The 23,172-nt window shown below is 36.7% G+C and overlaps 2 protein-coding genes across 2 annotated transcripts; one reads left to right on the top strand and one right to left on the bottom strand.

The window, feature by feature from the left end:
- Positions 1–1,454: 1,454 nt before the first annotated feature.
- Positions 1,455–17,240, top strand: lig3 (ligase III, DNA, ATP-dependent). Its single transcript, XM_077206568.1, has 21 exons — positions 1,455–1,612; positions 2,586–3,176; positions 3,280–3,408; positions 6,372–6,584; positions 6,667–6,818; positions 6,912–7,078; positions 7,858–7,935; positions 8,013–8,181; positions 9,281–9,436; positions 9,548–9,679; positions 10,488–10,567; positions 10,714–10,801; positions 11,891–11,968; positions 12,911–13,034; positions 13,139–13,281; positions 13,384–13,458; positions 13,754–13,900; positions 14,808–14,958; positions 15,072–15,169; positions 15,863–15,940; positions 16,392–17,240. Exons 2-21 carry the CDS (start codon positions 2,633–2,635, stop codon positions 16,623–16,625), a joined length of 3,036 nt encoding a protein of 1,011 aa, XP_077062683.1. The 5' UTR covers positions 1,455–1,612; positions 2,586–2,632; the 3' UTR covers positions 16,626–17,240.
- Positions 17,241–17,521: 281 nt separating this feature from the next.
- rad51d (RAD51 paralog D) lies at positions 17,522–23,155 on the bottom strand. Its single transcript, XM_077206576.1, has 11 exons — positions 23,013–23,155; positions 22,821–22,908; positions 22,272–22,333; positions 22,005–22,123; positions 20,502–20,583; positions 20,219–20,353; positions 19,528–19,623; positions 19,365–19,455; positions 19,218–19,288; positions 18,485–18,643; positions 17,522–17,815 (listed from the first exon to the last, which is right to left on the bottom strand). The coding sequence occupies exons 2-11, from the start codon at positions 22,900–22,902 to the stop codon at positions 17,717–17,719; spliced, it is 996 nt and encodes a 331-aa protein (XP_077062691.1). The 5' UTR covers positions 22,903–22,908; positions 23,013–23,155; the 3' UTR covers positions 17,522–17,716.
- Between the last annotated feature and the right edge of the window lie 17 nt (positions 23,156–23,172).

A 23,172-nucleotide genomic window follows, 5' to 3' on the forward strand; every position in this document is an offset into this window, starting at 1 on the left:
ATCGGATGAAATGCACATGATTATTTATTTATTTGCATGAAATTTTATGAACAACAGCTAAGCTAATTATGCTCCATTTGGCTATTACACGACCAGCTCCAGTTTGGATCAAGCCTCTGAAGATTTCAGATTACCCAACACCTGTGAAGAGATGATGATGCCAACTCTTAATCAACATATACAAAACTGCCAACTTTTCCATATGTTGTAATCATGGTCACAGCATGTAGGTAATCATTGCTTTAATATGCTCATTGTTTCATTGTGGGTTACTTAAATAAATAAAGGATATTAGGTGCATTAGCCTATCTAATTGTTTTAGAACTGAAGCCTACATTTCTGTCATATGAACATTGCTTTGAACCAGTCACCTCTGAAAACAGATTAGGCCTACTCTTAATTATCATGTAGATACATTCATTTTCTGTAAAGCTGCTTGGAACAATATGTATTGTGAAAAGCGCTAATGTGAATTTAAATGGATTTAATTGAACAAGAAAAAATAGGGCGGTAGGCCTACTTGATTTTTTTCCCGTGGGGAATTGATTGGATGGTTGAGGTTTGCTATTGCTGTGATGTCATGTGAGTGACAGGTTGATCCCGCCCTCGTACCAGTCAACACGTCATCAGAGAAGAGATGTCGCTGCAAGAGGGAGGGAAAGATATTTTGAAATATGGGGAGCATGAATAAAAAAACAAAAAAAATGATATGCACAGATAAATCATTTATAATAAATGCTGCATAATTCCATATATAATAAGAATGGTCAATTTGTGGTGACACTAACCGAGACAACGAAGGGTGGAATGTTAGACACTTCAATCCTTATAGATGAGGGGGTGGGGCTATCAGACTCCGATGATGAATGACAAAATAACCTTATAACATTAAAGACTTTAGATTATATCCATACACGAGTACACAGTGCACAGTATTTAGTGCTTAGTTTATATTCTCGAATTACAGCAAACAGAGTTGTGTTTGGGCAGTGATGGAAGACTTCACCAATTGGCTGTTTTTTTAGGAGAGACCTATTCCGCTATAATCTTTCATATATCTAATAATCTAATCTAATGATAGCCAGAGAATGTCTATAGCCTATCTCTAAAGACTTTGACGAGGACTACAACTACCACCACAACCTGCCGTTTACTTGCTTGATGTCCTTATTTAGCTACTTGTTTTTTTTGTTATTTTTTCATTATTATTATTATTATTATTATTATTATTATTATTATTATTAACAACAGAGCGTTGTTTGAGCTTTTAATATGTGTTGTAGAACAAAACAAAATTCTCGTTAACGCAAGGAGTTCAAACATTTTGAAATAAATTCAAAGTCTAAATTTACCTTGTATTCATGTCTAAAAACCAGCTCGATAAATGTTTACAAAAATAAATAACTTTATAATAAAACATCAACGGTATTTTTAGGTATTGCACATGCGCAATGCACAGGAAACACTTGCAAACAAAGAGGAAGCGCGTGTGTGATTTAAAGGGGACCGCACACAATACAGAAATCATGTTCTTATGCTAACACACTACGTTGTTTTTAAAATGAAACTCGTTACATAAGGAGCTGGGGATCGACTTGCACAAAATACTGAGGTAAAATGAAATTGAGAGTTGCTGTAAAATCGCTCACAGTTAGCTGTTTATATGGCTACTAAGATTAGCATGTGAGCTATTCCACGTTGATCAACAAAGCGACACGTAAACAGAACCACTAAAACATACTTCTGAATGACTATTATACCGATATAAAATGGCAATTTTGGCACATGCTGTTTGAAATGACATTTTTAGTATTTTGTTTTATTTATTATAAAGTTGCTTATATATTATAGGTTGCTTATGTCCCCCTGCAGCGCATTGTGTTAGATTGTAGCGTTAGAGTTTTATATTATAATTGATTAATTTCGTAAATGTAAACTCACTAGTAGATAGTATAACTATGATATTTGAGTAAAATGAAGCAGTATATTGGCAGTATTGGTAACTCTTGCTTAAATACAACGTATTGATTTGAAATGTTTATAACGTTATTTTGCATTTTGTCACCTTGTATATATTTGTTTTAAATTATTGTTATTCGCCATCTACAACTCTTTTCCAACGTATTAAAAAGGGGATCTAATGTTATTTTGGTGGAATAAGATATTAGGGTTTAAGTTTCACGTGCAGTTTTATTTACAATGTGACACCTAAACAGAACAAATTTGTAATTTTTTTAATCAATGTCTAATGACAAATTTGGGAGTTTTAATAATTTTTTTTGAAGTTGTTTATTTTAATGTTTCCTCTGGGGTACATTTTGTATATTTTTTAATTGACTAAATTTGGTTTCAATGTATATGCCTTATTTTGAATGTTGTCACATTTTAAATTATTTTTAGGCATTTGTTGTTTAATGCTATGGTAAAGAATGTATGAATAAATAAATGAAGTGTTTAAAGAATCAACTTATCCACACCTCACTAGCCTAAGTTAACTTTAATCTTTCCACAAAACCCCAGTTAATATAAAAAAAAATCCCTGAATACTGTTTAATCATGATCTTTTGCTTTTCTTCTTCTTCCAGAAATTACCTTGGCTGTGTAAGATGAAAACTTTCTATTTTTGAACTTTATGCCCGGTTTTTGGTTCGGAGGGATAGTAAGGACACTAAGCAGATCATCTTTATCACAACATTTTAGGGAAACATTATTCAGAGCAACACTAAATTGTCAATATCTCCATTGCTCGAGAGCTCTCACATTTCCGTGGGGCTTTGCATCTAGCCCCAGTGGCGTCTTTTTCTGTGTGCCACAAATTCGACAGTTCACTCTCAGCACCGGCTCATATTTCCGTGTTTCTTGGCCTGAGTGGCACCGTGAACAACCAGACATGGCAGAGCAGAGATACTGCGTGGAATACGCCAAACGTGGCACGGCTGGGTGCAAGAAATGCAAAGACAAGATCATGAAGGGGCTGGTCCGGATTGGTAAGATCGTGCCGAACCCGTTCAGTGAGTCTGCAGGGGAAATGAAGGAGTGGTACCACGCAAAGTGCATCTTTGAGAAGCTGGAGAGAGCGCGCGCCACCACAAAGAAAATCGAGGACATCACAGAGCTGGAGGGATGGGAGGAACTTCAGGATGAGGATAAAGAACTAATCAATAAACATGTTTCAGGTATTCGGCCGCTGTTCCCTTTGTTTTGCTCTCCTTGCTTAGTTTGCATCAGATGTCATTGCAGACCTGACATATGCTGAACAGTCTCTCTTCTCTTTAATAGAACTGGCAGCCAAAACCAATGCAAGCCCAAAGAAGAAAGTGCAAGCAAAGTTAAACAACAGTGGGCAGCTGTCAGCACCGCTAGCTGATCCAGCAGTCAACGCTCCTCGCAAGTTTTCTGGCTTCACAGGTACAACACCAAGAGGGCATGGGTTATTTCTTTTGCTGCTATTTTTGTATGTAACTTTTGTATATCTTAAGATACATTACAGTTCAAATATATGGGGTCAGTTTATTTAATAATTTTAACAGAAGTCTCGTATGCGGAACAAGGCTGCTTTTATTTAATCAAATACAGTAAAAACAGCAATATTGTAAAATATTACTATTGTGTTTTCTATTTTATTATATTTTAAAATATAATTTATTTCTGTGATGAAAGCTGAATATTTTTAGCACCATTTCTCAGTCACATGATCCTTCTGAAGTCATTCTAATTATGCCAATTTGGTGTAAAGAAACATTTATCAATGTTAAACACAGTTGTGCTGCTTAATACTTTTGTGAAAACCATAATACATTTTTTCTCAGGGTTCTTTGATGAATAGAAAGTTTAATAGCATTTATTTGAAATAGAAATCTATTGTAACAATGTAAGAGTCTTTACTGTGTCTGCCCCCCCCCCCCCCCCCCCCCCAAAAAGGATCTTACTGATGCCCAACTTTTAAATTGTAATGCAACTTGATTGTTGTAGAGATTTAAACATGATATACAGAATCCAAAATAAATTTTTTGCCACACAAATGGATTAAGAAATATTTATGGCTGGTAAAATATCACTGTCAGTAAAACTTTATTTAGAGAGTTAACCCGGGTTCAGACAACAGGAGTTTTTACCCCACCCAGAAAAAATGGCATCCAGGGCGTCTGTTGGTTCCAATGTTCGGCCCAGATTATCTGGTAATGTGAGGCGTTTACAGATCAAATCTTAAACCTCCCGATCTGCCCGAGGACACATCTGGCCGTTTGATATTTAGGATTTGAATTCGGGATGATTACGACTATGATGACATCAGTACTTCCAAAACAGCCAATGTGAGACAAGTCTACAAGGAGTCGGAAGTGGCGAAAATAGCGACCGTGAAACAACAAGCAGCAGCTTTACGGGTCCGGTGGATAACGGAGATGGAGGAACGGCTGGTCGAATTGTGGCAATAACAGGACTGCCTTATAATGTCTCCTCATGTAATGTCTTCAGCAAGTTGCTGCGACACAGTACATATTTTGTTTACATCCGAGTTGCTAAATCTGCCACGATAATCTTAAAGCAGCACTATGTAGTTTTTCAACCTTCATAATATATTTCTGAGACCCTAGAGATGGTACATCGACTTACAATAGGTTGAATGTTACGTCTGCCGTAGCCTGACAGTGTTTGTATCGCTTTTACTGGCACTATGTAACGAGCAGAAAAAAAACTACTAAATTCGACTGTTATACGGCATACGTCCCTTCACCCACCACCCCCAACTTCCTCAAATTTGGACGTGAGAGCCCAACTAGCGTTTGATACCCATGCTGTTGTCATGGCCGAAGCAACAACTAAAAGGAAGATGGCAAAGGTTCTGTCAGAGGAGACTAAAAAAAGAAAAAGGGAGGGAGACAAATTAAAAGGCCTAACGAGGATAAATACTGGAGGGAGAGCAAGACAGTTTGAAGACGGTGAGAGTGCGCGCGTGCGCGACCGGTGTTGTGGCGAATTCTGACCCCTGCCAAATTATTACCCCCCTAGTATTGGTAGGTTTAGAACTAGTTGTGGGGGAGGGGTTAGGATTAGGGCTGGGGTTAGGATTGGGCAATCAGGTCGGCACAACACCGGCTCTCTCTCTATGCTCGTTCTTTCAGTAACATGCACCCTCTCACAAGCGCAGCAGTCAGTCATCTATAAAGTGTTTTATAAATTTATAAATAAATGCAGGGAGTCAGGGATCTGACTACTGCGTGAAATGTAAAAGGCTGAATAACATGGCTTGGCCATGTTACGGAACCTATGTGGTCCTCCATTAATCTTCATGAATCAATTAATGCTAGTATAGTAGCGAATTATCAATCTGGTAGCTAGTAACGTTAAACACTAACATGCTAGTTTACAATGGTTATAATAAATAACCTTCAGGATAACTATCCTAATGTCTGCAGGCTGGTAGTCATGTTTGTTTATTTATTTTTCTGGTGAAAGTTTCTTGCCTCAGGCTATAATGCAAATCGATTTCGAAATTAGCAGATTCATCTATGGTAGCTTGATATTATATTATTGACGATATATGGCTATTACCTACCACACAAACATTAAATTGAATTAGCATATCCGTTATGTAAAACAGTAGTCAATAGGCTACTATAATGACGCCGTCTTGTAAACGTGAGCTACGCTATCTTTTGGTGTTTGAAAAAAATATAAACCCCATGAAATTATATTCATATGACATGCTGAAATATATGCCAATGTACCTGGGATGAAGACGTTTCACACGCAACGCTGGCAGTCTGCCCAAGACGTGAGAACTCGCGAGAACTCAAGACGGTATCGGCTTGTCAACAAATGGACGTGTATCCCCTGATGTAACCATGACAGATTTCACGACAGTAGTAGAAGACTATACTGTTTCCCAACTGTAGGGGGACCCCGAGAGCAAAAACGACATACGTAGTGTTGCTTTAAGAATGTTTTGTAGTGTGTGATGCGCCACGATTTTCAAATCTTGTAGTGTGTGCAGGTTTGAGATTTTGAAAGAAGAAAATCTGTAAAGATTCTCCTTGAGGATGGAATACACTACACGACTTTTAAATTCTGAGAAAAAGTTGTGTAGTGTATTCCAGCCTTTATGTGTGTGATGCAACCAGATTTCACAGTCAGTTGAGATCTATAAACTCCTGTAGTCTGACTCCCAGCTTTAGTATGTATTGATTTGAATTTACATGGACGAGGGTCATGTTATCATTCTTACTATTTATTTTATAAAGTGGCTTGCCAGCTGGAAAATAAATGTGTTGACCATTTTTAGTTCCCACTGATATAGATGTATAAAGCGATCTATCATTTCATGCTGTCATGCCATTTTAAGATAAGGCTTAACACTCTTGTGTCCACAGCTGCCAAGGCAGGTTCCTCTTCCTCCAGTCCTGGACCGTCTCCAGCCAAACCCACTCAGGGCAGTGCTTTATCAGCTCAACTATGTGACCCCAACCATAAAGACAACTTACTGCGAGAGTTCCGCAAACTCTGTGCCTTAGTCGCAGAGAAGTCAGGCTACAACGCCAAAACCGAGATCATCAGAGACTTCTTAAAAAAAGGTTCTGGTGGAGGTGAGCATAAATAATCTGGGCCATCATTAACACAAGCAGTCTCAAAGTGATCTCTGTTAATCTCCCTCCCACATCTTCACAGACAAATTCAGAGGAGATTTGTTCCTGACGCTGAAGCTTCTCCTCCCAGGAGTGGTTAAAAATGTGTACAACCTCAATGACAAACAAATTGTCAAACTTTTCAGTCGCATATTGAATTGCAGTCAGGATGAGATGGTGCAAGACTTGGAACAGGTTTGTTGTACTGGTATATTTCTTTTACAAAAGTAGTCCAAGAAGATAAATATTTGAGCCTTTCCTGTATTGATCTTAATCGTTTTCATGTAGGGAGATGTTTCAGAGACAGTGCGGATGTTTTTCGAGGACAGCAAGTCTTTCCCTCCCGCAGCAAAGAGTCTTTTGACCATCCAGGAGGTGGATGCTTCACTGAGCCGTCTGGCCCAACTCACAAAGGAGGATGATCAGCAGACCGAGCTGCAGGACATTGCTAAAAAGTGAGAAATAATTTAATCTTTGATTATATAAAATGCTTATTTAAACCTTTTTCATTCTTTACTTCATCAGAATGGTACAAAACTTGGTAAAGGTTTTGGCACTTGATGTGTGAACATTACATAATTTCATCTGTTGCAAACGTTTGGTACTGCGTGCAAACAAACATCTTACTTACAAAGAGCTTTTTTTGAGATATCAACTTCAAATTTGGAACACATCTTGTTTAGATTTATGGATTTTCTTATGGATATATGATTTTCTCACAATTTTAGAGTAAAATGTGTTTTGGAAAATACTTATTTCATATAAAAATTGAAAATTGTATTTTCGTGCATTTTTCATAACAATATATGACATTTTTTTCCAAGTAAATTTTTTTTAAAAACTTTTCACTTCAGCAATAATCTGCCAATTGTTATCTTTAAAAAGAGACATAACTTAAGTTTGTGCTCCAGCATTCATGATTTATGACAGTTTAGGTTGGAAATTTCATTTTCAGGTCCATGCTTAAAAATAATAAATGGATTAGAACTACTGCATAAATTAATTTAGTACCATAAAATGCCCTAAAAATACAAAATACTACTACAAAATACTACAAAAAAAAAAACGTTATCAAAATGAAAAAAATATTACAATAATTTCATTGAAATAAAAAATATGCGGTCATTTTTGACCGACACGCGAACAGTACCAGAGGGTTAAAAAAAATATATATGTTTTACATTTGTTTGAATTTTGAGAATGCTAACTTTTAAATGTGATTCTTTATTCCCAGATGTACCGGAAATGATCTGAAGTGTTACATTCGTTTGGTCAAACATGATCTGAAAATTAACTCGGGGGCTAAGCACGTGTAAGTGTTGCTGGCAAATTGTACCTAAAGGGATCGTGTTTGTTCTGTCTCACTCAGTGTAACCTTTCTCTCATCAGTTTGGATGCTGTGGACCCTAACGCATATGATGCCTTCAAAGCCTCGCGTAACCTGGGTGATGTAATCGACAGGGTGCTACGGAACCAGCAGGACGCCTCAAATGGAACAGGACCCCGAAAGACCCTCAGTGTGGAGGCGTCTCTGATGACCCCCGTACAGCCAATGCTGGTCTGAGTCTCTAGTGCTCTTAAACCGATAGTTCATAAAAACAGAACATTTCTATGGCTGCCCCTAATAGTTGACTAAACGTAAGTCTAAATGTATTAGTCGGTTAGCTGCAAAAAAAAAAAAACTAATTTTTTCATGCGGGACAGCGTTAACCTATTAATCTTTAACCTAGATAAATGTCTGCTATTATTAGGGGCGTATCCAAGTGTTTGTGCGGCCGGAGTGTGGAAGCTGAAGTATTAGCGCGCTTTACTACTCGACATGAGGGTGCGGTCACTTGCATTTTTTCCTGATGACAGCGAAAAGAACTTAAAATACTGTAATTTGGTCTTGGATAAGAGTAATACATCACTAAAAACTGTAAACTTTTATTTGTGTAAGCTCACAATAACAACAAAACGTTGCTTTCTGCCGCCTTCGTGAAGTGGAGCACGTCACAAAAATGTACCGAAACTCAGCGTATACTGACTCAGAAAACACTAGTTTATTAATAAATAATTGTCTCCTTTTTTTTTTCTGACACATACATAATAATTAGGCTACTTTTACCGGTGCTTTATGCATGCACTTGGGTTTAATAGGCTATATATTTTGCCTATATATTAAAGGCTTATTAGTTTAGTAATCTCCTCAGTATATATTTAAGTAATTAAATTAATACAAGCATGCGATTAGTCGACTAATTGACTAGAAAAATCTTTAGTTGGAGGCAGCCCTAAACTTTTCTGTCATAATTTACTCCTTATGTTTTTCTAATCATGTATGACCCAAAGATTTTTTGGGACAAAACAAAATTGAGACATTTCTCAGAATATCTTCTAAGTTCCACAGAAGAAAGTCATACAAGTTTGGAACAACACAAGAATTTTGGGTGAACTATCTCTTAAATTCCATGTTCTTCATCTACAGATTACATTCGATATCAAGTATCAATATCACATTTTCATAATGTCTAAAATGAAATAATTTGTACTAGTCTGTAGGTTATAGGTTATTAACAAGCAGTAAAGATGTTTTGTCTAAATATATTTAAAATATTATGCCTAATATTTACTAAGGTTTTCTTAATGGTATCTACTGCTTGTTTTTATTCTTGTAGGCAGAGGCATGCAAGTCCATTGAGTATGCCATGAAGAAGTGTCCTAATGGGATGTACTCTGAGATCAAGTATGATGGCGAGCGTGTGCAGGTCCATAAGAATGGCGATCACTTTAGTTACTTCAGTCGAAGTCTCAAACCAGTACTTCCACACAAGGTCAGGACCTTCAGCAACTGTTAGCCATAATATATAATATAAAGACGTGTGTGTGTGTGTGTGTTTAAAATCAAAGATTTATTTTAAAAGGGTTTGATTTTTCTCCTGCAGGTTGCTCATTTTAAAGAGTTCATACCGCAGGCATTTCCTGGTGGCCATAGCATGATCCTTGATGCTGAAGTTCTTCTTATTGATACCCAGTCTAGCAAACCACTGCCATTTGGGACTCTTGGAGTACACAAGGTAAACCAGAGAGCAATGCTGTTTTAGTGTTCCCTAATGCCTCGGTGCACATTGTATGATTTTGGGCAAAATTCATTTACAAAATTACCATGCCAAGTTGGCCTCTTTTCCTAACTATGACCACATCTATATTCTCCTCTTTAGTTTACTTTTTTTTTTCAGCGCACATAAAAACCACAATTTCCAAAGTGATATACATGTCGTACCCAAGTTTACCCAAAGTGTGATTTGTAATGATCTTATAGGATTGCCGAAATCACATAGTCTGTAGCAGGCATAAAAGAATGTTTCAAATACACTACCATTCGAAAGTTTGGTTTCGCTTTTATGCTCACCAAGGCTGCATTTATTTGATCAAAAATATTGGGAATTGATTACATTTTAAAATATTTCTATTTTATTATATTTTAAAATGTAATTTATTCCTGTGATGGTAAAGCAGAATTTTCAGCATCATTACTCCAGTCTTCAGTGTCACATGATTCTTCAGAAATCATTCTAAAATGCTGATTTTCTGCTCAAAAAACATTTATTATTATCAATGATGAAAACTGTTGTGCTGCTTAATATTTTTTGTGGAACTGATAAAAAAAAAAAAGTTTTATATATAAATGTAGTGTTCAAAAGAACAGCATTTGTATGAAACAGAAATCTTTCGTAACATAATAAATGTCTTTGCGGTCACTTTTGAGAAATTGAATGCATCCTTGCCAAGTAAAAGTATTAATTCCTTAAACAACAAACAGATTCCTTTAAACGTTTATGAAGTCATCTGAACTAAGAGCATTGTTTTGTTTTATGTTTCCAGAAAGCAGCTTTCCAGGATGCTCAAGTGGGTCTGTTCGTGTTCGACTGCATTTATTTTAATGGTGTCAGTCTCATGGACAAGTGAGTTAACCTTAAGGAATATATTTATTTATCATTAATCTGAACGTTATTTCAGGTTTTATAGGACAATACTACATTTATTTTAAAGGTTAATTGATATTTTCAATCTAAGACGTGAAAGATGTCGATGATGTGATGTTTTCCAGACCTCTCTGTGAAAGAAGAAAGTTTCTCCATGACAATATGGTGGAAGTTCCTAACAGGATTCTGTTCTCAGAAATGAAGCATGTCACGGTCAGTTCTGCAGTGTTATTGTTTTTCTTTCTCTACCCATCTTGCATGTCCGCAATATTCTAGAATGTTTACAAATATGTGGGTAGGTCAAGTTAATTAACGGTTGATGTTATAGTAAGACTTCAGGGGCCTGTACCATGATGGTAGTTGAACAAACTCAGGGTTACAGGATTAGTTTAGAGTTGACAAAACCAAACCAATTCAACCAGGCTTTGTTGGTACCATGATGCTGATCATCAACTTTCTCTGTCAACTCAGGCTTTGATCCTGAGTTTAGGTGTGGCATCAGTAGCGAACAGCCAATCACACGTTGAGAGAGTGAAACTGAGATTAATTTCTCGCGAGAGAAGCAGCGCAATTCACTTATTAAATAAAAGTATTAAAATAGGAAGAATTTAAACAAATTTACACAGCAAGAAGAAAACAGCTGTCTATGAAAGAGGACAACTAAAAGAAAAGGTCTCGCTACTGTATATCAGTGCAAGTAAAAGTTGTGAAGTTATTTTATACAGCTGATAAAGGTATATAGAGAATTGAACATTTAAGCTCACATGTAGTTATTTTATAACTTCATCTATTGATGCTAAAGTGTAATTAAGTATTATTTATTCATTTAAACTGCGTAATAATAATTGAACTAAAATTGTACATCTGTGATTAAGGGTATAATAATTACATATATAATATCTAAATCATACAAATTAATTATTCTAAATAAGCATCACTAAAAACCAGACGATTTTGTCTTTAAAAATCATTTGCTATGTAGTGACCTTTAATTTGGAGTAGAAACAGGTGGAGTGAGTATCGCATCAGGCATGTGTCACTTTGCTCACAGCTGATTGGTCCATGTTCGGTTTGACAACCTCTTAGCTGGAACATGACCTGCCCCGGACCAGGTTAGCCGTGGAGCGTAAGTTACTATGGCGATGAACACTGCTTAAAGCCAAACCACTTTCATGGTCCCTAAAACCCAGGGTTGTCGCAAACTAAACTGAAACGTAGCTGGCTAGCCACCTAAACCGGCTTCATGGTATAGGCCCCTGGGTGGATGATTTTATTATGGCTAATTACGTTGTGTTCCAACAGAGAGCTGCTGACCTGGCAGAAATGATCACACGTGTCATCAGAGAGGGACTGGAGGGGTTGGTTCTGAAGGATCTCAAGGTACAGCCTGGCTATGTTTCAAATGTAATACTAGCATACTGCAAACTGCACAGTATGCTACCTCTTAAAGCACTTGAAATGGTTTGCTATAACCTTCATGTTGTACGTTTGAAGGCCTTTACACACCGAGACAAATCTGCCACCGTCTGTTCCATTCTCACGGAAAGTTTGAATACAGCACACAGTATACATATTGCAAAAATAGTATCAGGGCTCGACATTAAGCCTTGTCATGTGCTTGTCCTGCAGACAAGTAAGTCGTTTATTCACTTGTCAGGGTAAAAAAAGTTGCTTGTCCGGAGAAAAATATTAAATTAATTATACTTTAAACATGAATGTAATAAAATCAGAATCATTCTCGTGTTTTGGTGATTCACTTGTTTTATTTTTGTTACTGAAGTTTTAATCGGGCTACTTGTCCAGTTGGGCAAGGAATTCTTTCACTTGCCCCTTCAAAAAAAATCCACTTGTCCCGGACAAGCGTTAATGTTGAGTGCTTGGTATATAGTATGATGATCCCATGATCGTAATGCCCAAAACCCAAGGATTCTGACAGCTTATTGCTCTCAGGTCTGTGTTGGTCCTAACGCCCGAACACTATACTGTCAAAAAGCACCGTACTGCAGATGAGAAGTTAAACTGAGGTCCTGACTCTCTGGTTATTTAAAATCCCACAAATTTTGTCCATTGGCCTCTGTCCATCATCCTGGCCTCCTAATCATCCCCCATATACCATACACTCTGTCTCCTCTCCACCAATAAACTGGTGTGTTGTGGGCGTTCTGGCGCAATATGGCTGCCGTCGTCCAGGTGGATGCTGGACATATGTATAGCGCTTTGATTACCCAGAAAAGCGCTATATAAATGTAACAACTTATTAATATATTTGTGTTTGCTAGCTAGATCACTTCATGCTACATCTGGGCTTTATTGCTGTTTCAGGGGCATTATGAACCAGGAAAGCGTCACTGGTTGAAGGTGAAGAAAGACTATCTGAATGAAGGAGCAATGGCGGACACCGCTGACCTTGTGGTGCTTGGAGCTTTCTATGGCAAAGGCTCGAATGGTCAGTATCAGCAGTCCAATCCAAATGGTTTTAAACAATAATTGAACTTCCGAGATGCTAGTGTAGCACAATTTTGAAATATTATGTTTCCGTCTACCACACAGGTGGAATTATGTCTAGTTTCCTCATGGGCTGCTATGACCCAGAATCCAGAAAGTGGTGCACTGTGACCAAGTGTTCAGGAGGCTATGATGACGCCACGTTAGCCAGACTGCAGAAGGAGTTGGACGTTATCAAAATAGGCAAGGTAAATCTCATGACTTACTCAGTAGATTTTATTCTGTCTGCATTGCCATATCAGATTTATGAAAGTTACATGACGTACGTTTCCTGTTTATCTCGCCATTAGGATCCAAGCAAGATCCCAGGATGGTTGAAGATTGTCAAAAACTATTACCCAGATTTCATTATCCGTGATCCAGAAGTAAGACTGAGCCAATCCTCTTCCAAATACAACTAAAGAGATGCTTAATGTTAATGTGCTTGTAATGTGAAATGAGCTTGAGACTGTTAAAAGCCTGGTTACAGTGAGTATATGATTGGGAAAAACAGCAATGAAGGAACTTTATTAGCTTGTTATCTCTTTAACACAGATGAATGTGTTAAATAGACCATACTACACTCAAATGTTTAAGATGTTTGTACTGAACTGAAACTGTAGAAGTTTGTATTGTGTGTATGACTGAGGAAGAATATATCCTGTTTGTTCTTGCTTACAGAAAGCGCCAGTGTGGGAAATAACAGGAGCAGAGTTTTCCAAGTCAGAAATGCACACAGCGGATGGCATATCCATCCGCTTCCCACGATGCACTCGAATGCGTGACGACAAGGACTGGAAGACAGCAACTAACCTTCAGCAGCTTAAGGTATCCTTGATTGTAAAATGAAATTTGCATATCTGTAAGCATTTTGCATATAGATGCAATTAAGAACTGCAGAATGTGCCATCAAGCGTCTCAAAAGATATGACACGTGTGAATAATTTCAGAGCAAGCTTTTCCTGACATGTACAAAATGATGAAAATAGGTTCTCTTAAAATCAGCATGAAATGAAAATTGGCTTCATTCATTTTGTACATGATCTTAATGTGAATGACTCATCCTTGTAGGATTCTTTCTTTCTTTTTTTGACCTCAGAATGTTTAATCAATGTAATAAATTGATCTTCCGGTGAACCAACAGATTTTTTTCAAGTGGCGTGTGTTGGAGTTCTCCAAACATTTTGTTTGCTTAAACCCCACCCCTCCACAATCGGTTGCCATCACACATTCAGTTTTGAGTCCAACGCCCACATCTCATCCAATCAACGAGTCGAAACAAGTCCCCGGCCGGCCTACATTTTTTCACTGTTGCTACTTTTGTTTAATCACAACTTAAAATAAATGTTAAAAATATGGTATTTTTGATGCAAAGTATCAGGTTGTTTTGTAAATCAAATGTTTTTTTTTTTTTAATTAAATTGACCATATCACAATTGACAATTTTGTATGTTTTTTTTATGGAATTCTGCAGTGTTTATTAACTTTATAATCAAAATAACTTCCCCTCCTACATGCAACATCTTTTCTCTGATGACATGTTTACAGGCGCAAGGACAGGACAACCTGTCACTCACATCACAGCAATAATAAACCACAACCATCCAATCAATCAACTCCTGCCCTACATTTCTTTTTTCTTGTTCAAGAAGCCATTTCACTCAGTTATATTTCACAATATAGAAGAAAAGACTGTTGCAACTTCCATTTCATGCCAACTTTTTTGTGTGTGCAGGAGCTGTATCGAATCTCGAAGGAGAACTGTGATTTTGAGGTGACAGCTGGTCCGTCCAAAACTAGCAAAAATGACAAGAGCTCCTCAGGAGGCGAGAGTGGAGGAAGCTCTCCCTCGACATCTCATGGAGCTTCCACAGCTAACAAGCCCAGTAAGCGTTTGCCATGAACAGATCCTGTTTGGTCTATAGCTGATAAGTGTGTCATCTGCATCATATAAGTACCATTAAAAAGCTCATGTTCTGTAATTGTTTCAACTGTTCAGAAAACGGTCATACCCCCAAAGCGAAGGCAGTGAAAACAGAATCATCCTCTCCCGCAGTTAAGAGGAAACTACCCACTGAGAAACAAGATGCCAAGAAGGTCTGTTATACACACACACACACACACACACACACACACACACACACACACACACACACACACACACACACACACACACACACACACACACACACACACACACACACACACACACACACACACACACTACCGTTGAAAAGTTTGTGGTTGGTAAAAAAACTCTCTAATACTCAAGTTTTACTGCATTTATTTGAACAAAAATACAGTAGACACTGTAATATTGTGAAAAATTATAATTTAAAATAGCTTTTCTTTTAAAATGTAATTTATTTCTGTGATGGCAAAGCTCAATTTTTAACATCATTACTCCAGTTTTCACTCACATGATCCTTCAGAAATAATTTTAATATGCTGATTTGATGCTCAAGAAACATTTTTTATTAATGTTGAGAACATTTGTGTTTTGCGTAATATTTGTTTCAGGATTCTTTAATTCTGGATTCTTATATAAAGTTCAAAGGAACAGCATTTATTTGAAAGGGAAATATTTTGTAAAATTGTAAAAGTCTTTGCTGACATCAATTGAATGAAAACGTGCTGAATAGTATTCATTTATAAAAAAAATCTTACTGGACCTAAACTTTGAAATGGTAAAGTGTGTTCTCTGAACACAAGTTTAGTCTGTATTGTCATATATCCGTTTTTGGTTCATCTCTCTCTTCAAACCCTGTGATATTTACTTTTTTTTTTCAGATAAAAAAAGAACCTGCTCACAGCAATGGACAAAGCACATTAAAGTCGATTCAAACAAGCGACCCAAAGAATGAAAAGGTTTGTTTTACCTCTTGTGCTTGCTTTGGAACGTTATACTTAAGGTTTGTTCACACTTGGCTAGTTTGGTTCAATTAAAACAAACTCTGGTGTGATTGCTCTGTTAGTGCAGTTCCTTTAAAAAAGTATGGATGCTGTTTTGAATTTTTGTCTGTGCAATGAAAGTCAATGGGGTCCAAAACCACCTGATTGACTTTCATTACATGGACATTTTTCAAAGTAACTCCATTAGTGTTCTGGATAAGGAAGTGTCCTATAGGTTTGGAATGATATGAGGGTGAGTAAATTTTCATCTTTCAGTAAACTGACCCTTTGAAGCTGAATTTTGCTGATAAAATATTTCCTATCTCAGCTTAACTATATATAGCGATTTGTAAGTTGATTGATTCCCTCGATATGTGTAAGCAATGTGCACACTTAACACTTTTTCACCCTTGCCATCTTCCTGCAGACACTACTGGACATTTTCACAGGGGTTAAGCTCTACCTCCCGGAGTCAGTACAGGACTTCGAGAAGCTTCAACGTTACTTCGTAGCGTACGATGGAGATCTGGTGCCTCAGTATGACTCCGGTTCAGCCACACATACACTGGAAGAGCCAGAGGACGACAGTTCAGCCCAGAGGGTCACCTCCAACTGGATCTGGGAATGCATCCGAAAGAGAAGGGTAGTTCCCCCCTGCTGAACGAGATAAAGAGACTGCTCAAAGGACACTCGCACAAACCTCAGGTTTGCTGTTCTCTAACAAGCAATGCCATTCGGAATAAAATGCCACCAGACCTGCAGCTACAGCAATAATGCTGTCAATCATGGCAGTTGAATGAACTTTTTCTAAACCATGTCTCCAAATAATTTTTTGTTAGCTTTACCACATTGTGGTATTACACATGTTGTACTAAAAAACTTTCCTAGCTTTTCAAGTTTATGTTGGTTTTGACATTGAGACATTTCTCACTATGGGTTCTCATATTTATGATTTTTAAACTTTATTTTGGTGTCATTGAGTAATGCTGACACTCATTTCTTAAGCATATTCTTCAAGAAGGTCAATAAGTGTAATGATTTTGATGACTTCATTATACGGTGTCATTTATCTGTTTTGACAAGGAGGTTTGTTTTGAGAATGCTCTTGGGCACAGGACAAGTGATTAATACAATAGTAACAGCCATGAGGCATGATTGTGGAATGGATAATTGTGTAGAGTAAATTGGGCTAGAGCCCTCTAGCTTAGTAATGGTAGTTACATGTAATTTCAAATTCTCCAATCATTCTAATTAAAACAAGCTTTTTATGCACAAAGAAGCTGATTTGTGCTTGAATCGAGTCTAGCACGCGATAGGGAGCCGCAGTTATGAGTAATTGTGTGAGTGTCTGTAAAGCGCAACATTAATTTTCAGAATTGTTTTTTCTTGTCTAATCAGTAAAGTGCACTCAGTAATTTATGGACTTATACTGACACATAGAGGTGAGATGGTATAATGCATAAAAAAAGTTTTTTATTTGTATAGTTACTGAGGAAAACATCTATTTAAGTTACTCATTGCACCATTCATCATTTAGAAAATATTCAGGTGGCAACATTTATGTAGAAGATTTTAATAAAAAAATAAGAATGAAAGGTATCAACACAAAGAGACAGAAATGTTCCTTATCACTTGTCAAAGAAAAAGTGCATAGAAATAATATACATATTTACACTGACTCTAAATATTCCTCCTTGAAATCAAAAGGACGGCCATTTGTATTGTCTATGAAAACACTGAGTGGAACTTCTGTCAAGGTTTACTGCTTTCTAGTTTCCTCTTGCCTGAAATGGAGGTGCTCCTCTCTTCAGACCAGCGACAAACATCAAACTCCTCTACCAGATGACAAGCCTAAAGATTTAAAAATGCAAACCAAGAGTAAATTGTAGCAATGTTCCATGTGTACCCACTCAGTATAGATTTTATTGGTCTAGATTTTTTAAGAATGGCTACCTATCTGCAGACTTCAGTTCCAACCCTGCTCCAACACACTTACCTAGTAGGAGTCTAAATTGTTCAAATTACTCACGGTTCGGTTTTATGAATGTTTAAATTGGCAAGACTTAATTAGTTTAAACGGATAGCAACGGGTATCAACACCTGGGTGATGACGGCGTAAATTACTGATTATATTAGAGCATGTGGCACTCCTTTTGAACAGTTTACAAAGAGTGACTTTTGTCCACTTTATTTGATCATCACTGTTGTAATGTATTGGGAACCCAAAATGTTTATCCATCGAACGAAACGTACATTAGGCAAACTAGGTTTGTCTGTTTAATGCATTATTTTCAACAAACCATATTATAGATGCGGCATCAGATTTAAGATGAACCGCGGTGCAAGTTTATGGAGAACGGTACGGTTCGATTTAAAAAAAAATAACCGAGAACATTACACCCCTACTGAATAGCTGGTTTAGGTGTGTTGGATTAGGCTTGGAGCTAAACTCTACAGGATGGTAGCCCTTGAGGAGGAGGGTTGGAGACCCCTGATCTAGACAATTTATCCTAAAACCACCTGTCGTGATGATTTGGTCAGAGTTGCAGTTCGTAAGGACGGAGTCTCTGCGTTCTCCATTCTCTGCAGGAGTACACGTGTGCGTGGCACATGGCTCCACGACTGGCCTAGTCCAGCCTTCAAATGCCCATTTCCATCTTTGGTCACATGGTTTGTCACCTTCAATGCAAGATTTCACCACATCAGTATCTACTACAAAGGACATTTTGATAATTGGTCATAAACTAGTCACTGTGGGATGGATTTCCTTGACTTTTCCAGACATTAGTAAATATTGGCTCAGGATTTTTAAAGTCGCGACAGATCTTTTTTCCATGTGACGTACATTCGAGTCAAACGGATTATTGAAAAAGGAAAAAAATAGGATGGGGACTTGGTTTTTTCAATCAGTTGTTAATTGCTGGAGCCAATTGTAAGAAAAGTGGATTAAATCATTGGAGGTCTTGCAGTTTTTACCAGAAGATCAAGTTACGACATTTTGATTATAACAGTGCAAGGTATAAAGAAAAAAAAATGCTTTATATATATATATATATATTATATTATATATACACATTCACACACATGTATGATTCATTCATAAGATCTATGACATGCATTTACAAAACAGATAGGATGAATTTTCAATTAATGCCGACTTTAAAAAGTTATTCTCATTCGCAAAAAGAATGAAATATTAATATAGTTTATATTAATATATAAATATATAAACAGGAAATAGAAAGGTGTATACCAGCACAGCAATGTTGAAATCTTTGGCGATCATCTTCATCTCCCCAGCAACTTGCATCAGCAGGGACATACCTGATGCAAAGTAGCAGAACTGACTTCTGATGCACGATATTACGATAAAGTATTGTGCAATACTGTAAACAAATACCCTCATTTTGTTTCCCTCCGAGCATGGATGAGAGCACAGCAGAGACTGAATCCACCATCAGCGCTTTGACTGAACCACCTCCAACAGACGCCTGGGCATATTCAAGAGTTCTGCTACAAACAACCACTTCTATCAATGGACTTTCACACAGAACAGAACCTACCTTCTGAAGGCCATTCGATCTTAGATTTTGAAGACATGCGAGCAAGGAGAAGACGTCAAATACTCGGAACACCTTGATTTTTTTAAGTGCCTCCATCTATGAAAAGGAAAAGCAATATCTGTAGCACATTACAAGTTACGATACAAGACAGTAAAGTTTAGATTCATATTCTGGTTCAGTACAAAATAAGCTTGACTGCATTTGTGGGATAGTGTCGATTTTCACAACAAAAGAAAAAGTAACAATGGAAGTTACAGTGAGGCACTTACAATACATGTAAATTGTCAAATTTAAGTTCATTTTGGAGCGTTAAAATGTGAATCTTTAATTTTCTAAAAGCACTTCCATTGTTAACTTCTGTATTATGTTGTTTAAATCAATTTTACAGTTGTTTTAGGGTTTATGTTGTTGAAAAATTATATATAAAATCAGACAGAAATGGTTACGAAGTGATATTTTTTTCACACTAAAATCATATTAACAATATGTGGCTAAAGATTTACGGTTTAGGCCCATTCATTTCCATGGTAAGTGTCTCGCTGTAACCCAGACTGTTGCTTTTTTTTTTTTTTAAAGAAGGGACAGGAGGAAATTTAACATTAATACAAATGCTATTAATCCGGAATATTGAACATGCAACATCGTGATCCTTGCCTTAGCAAGTACTACTAATAAATTAGACTTTGATCACCTGCTCCTCCATATTAGAGGTCCTGGTTTGTAGCATCTGAAGCAGTCGGTTGGCACACACACCACCCCTTGTGTCAATGTAAATCACAGTCTGCTTCAGCTGGTGGGACATATTAACCGCAACACTAAAACACACCTAGAAAGTGATTGAGAGACACACAGAGCATTGTTGAACACCCACTCATTTGCCCACCCAACCCTGGTAGGTAATAAAAGCAAGGTGGACTTTGACATTGTAGAGCAGGACATCACAACTGAGAAGAGTTTCCAGAACAAAAGGTCACCTGTGTTTTCCCGCTCCCTGGACTTCCTATCAGCTCAGTTATTTCCCCTGTGTACAGCCCAGAATCTAACAGCTTATCCAAACTGAAGAGAAGACAGCACAGATTTAATACAAAATAATACAAATTACAGAGACTTAATACAAAATACATACAGTACCATTAAAAAATTTGGGGTCGGGGTTTGCACTTTTTTTTTTATAAAGAAGTCTCACCCAGGCTGCATTTATAGGATCAAAAAATAGGAAAATATTATGAACAATGTTGGAGGGAACACATTACTCTTGAGTTTTTCAAGTATCACATTACTTTTAAAATTACAGCAACATATTTGATCTTTTCAAACAAGTTTTTCAAGTTACTTTCCTTGTTTTTCCTTTAAATGACTGACACCTCTCCTGTCCCCAGGCGTTGTGTGCGCTGTGTGAACATGCTGGTTATTGTAGTTCTAGACTAAATGTGAGCATGCATTTACTCATCTCACTTGCACAAAATATTAAATATGTTATATATTACAAATATGCTATATGTATTTAATTTCACTTTGTTAACCAGTGTCTTTGCTGCTGACCTTCGATGATCTAATTCAACCATACTATTAAAGCAAACATGACTTCAGATAAAGATCACATTGCGTTTCATTTTTAAGAAAGAGTGTTGAACTTTCTTCTCCTGCAAAAGGGCAGCACAGCTGAAAGGTTTATTTGAGCTGTGGCCTTTAACAGTACAGCCGTGAATTTGCATTTCCTTCAGCCTTAGGCTTACTCATTTCCTTTTTTGGTGTGAAAGGGCCTTTATATTTGCCAAAACTTTTTTGTTATTAAAAAACAAACAAGCAAGCCGCTAGGCTCAGGTGAGGAAAAATAACGTAACTCATTACTTTCCATAAAAAGTAACTTAAGCACAATTAGTTACTTTTTTAGTGAGTAACGCAATATTGTAATGCATTACTTTTAAAAGTAACTTTACCCAACACAGATTATGAAATATTGTTACAATATAAATTAACTGTTTAAAATTAATTTAAAATAACCTGTATATTTTAAGATGTAGTTTATTCCTGTGATAGTATAGCTGAACTATCAGCATTATTACTCCAATCTTTAGTTTTACATGATCCTTCAGAAATCATTATAATAGGCTGATTTGATGCTTAAGAAATATTTCTTATTATTATCAGCATTGAAAACAGTTGTGCTGCTTAATAATTCTGTGGAAACTGCAACAGCATTAATAGAAATGCAGCAGCATTAAATAAAAATATTTTGTCATTAATATAAATGTCACTATTGATCAATTTAATGTGTCATTGCTAAATAAAAGTATTAATTTCTTTCTTTCAAAAAATAAAATAAAATCATAGTGACCCGAAACTTTTAAACTGTAGCGTAAACTATTTATTATATTATATTATATTATGAATCCTCCACATATATATATATATATATATATATATATATATATATATATATATATATATATATATATATATATATATATTGGGACCTGGGACTGCCGGTGGACAGAATAGCTGTGGAGCTCAAGAGCTCTTCATAGAGATCAGCTCCAGAGACAGGAAAAGCAGTGCACTGAGCCAAGAGCACACGCCGGACAGCTACTAGAGCCTGGAAGATAGGACAGGATTTAGTTAGTTAACTTGGATTAGTTTAGTTTAGTTATACTGTCTTTGTGATAGATAGCGGTAAATAAAGGTGAGGCCTGAATAGGCGTTACACACACACACAAAAAAACAACAACAGTCATTCCACATACCTTGTAAGACAATGAACACTTTTGTGCAAGTTCTTCTGGGTTACACGAGACAAAGTCCTCAACTGAAAGAATTAAACACGGATGTATTATTAATTCAAGACCACAGACAGTTACAGAGTGAACTTTACTAATCCACATAGGGACAACTGTAGTGATTGAATAGCAATTGCAATGAATAGTCCTCTTATTATTTATTTATGTCATTCCAAACTCGTATGCTGCCGTGCCATTTTTTCTTGTGAACACAAGCAGACATTCCACACAATCTTTACACAGCTCTTTTCCACATTAAGTAGTGTTATTTTAGTATTATTAAGATACTATTATGGTTTTATTCATATTTTAAAAAACAATATATATTTTTTACAATCGCAAAGTAAATAATCCTGACATTAAAAAGAGAAAAAAAAGGGAAAAAGTGGAAATTAATTTTTTACTGTGATATTACTGTGGTAGTTGGTTTAACCCCATAAAGCCATTGTAGTACTATAGTATATTGTTAGTGCCATAAGGATGAATTTGAAACTACATGTATCAGTGTGTTAACACCTGTTCTGATGTGCTCTGATTGTAAAGCCTTCATGAAGTCCTCGTTTATCCCAGGGCAGATCCCTTCTCTCAAGATCACCATGACTCCCTGGACAGAGTTTGAGAACACAATCGACAACAACGTTATTAAAAAGAGGTAAAGTAATAGCAACGCTACGTTAAGCATCTTAATAACAAAATACTTGATCTCACCAGATGGCTTGAAAGCCCATTAACACACACATACACACTTATGTTCTTCACATTAGAGTTCCTCTGAGAATCTTTACATCTTGAGCAATCTTCATGACTTCATTTTGGCGCCCGCCACATTTCAACAACACCACTCAATGTCCAGCGTGATTGACAGGAG

This window comes from Siphateles boraxobius, unplaced genomic scaffold (assembly GCF_051911475.1).
Source record: "Siphateles boraxobius isolate OS27281-9 unplaced genomic scaffold, OSU_SipBor_1 56, whole genome shotgun sequence".
Taxonomy (NCBI): domain Eukaryota; kingdom Metazoa; phylum Chordata; class Actinopteri; order Cypriniformes; family Leuciscidae; genus Siphateles; species Siphateles boraxobius.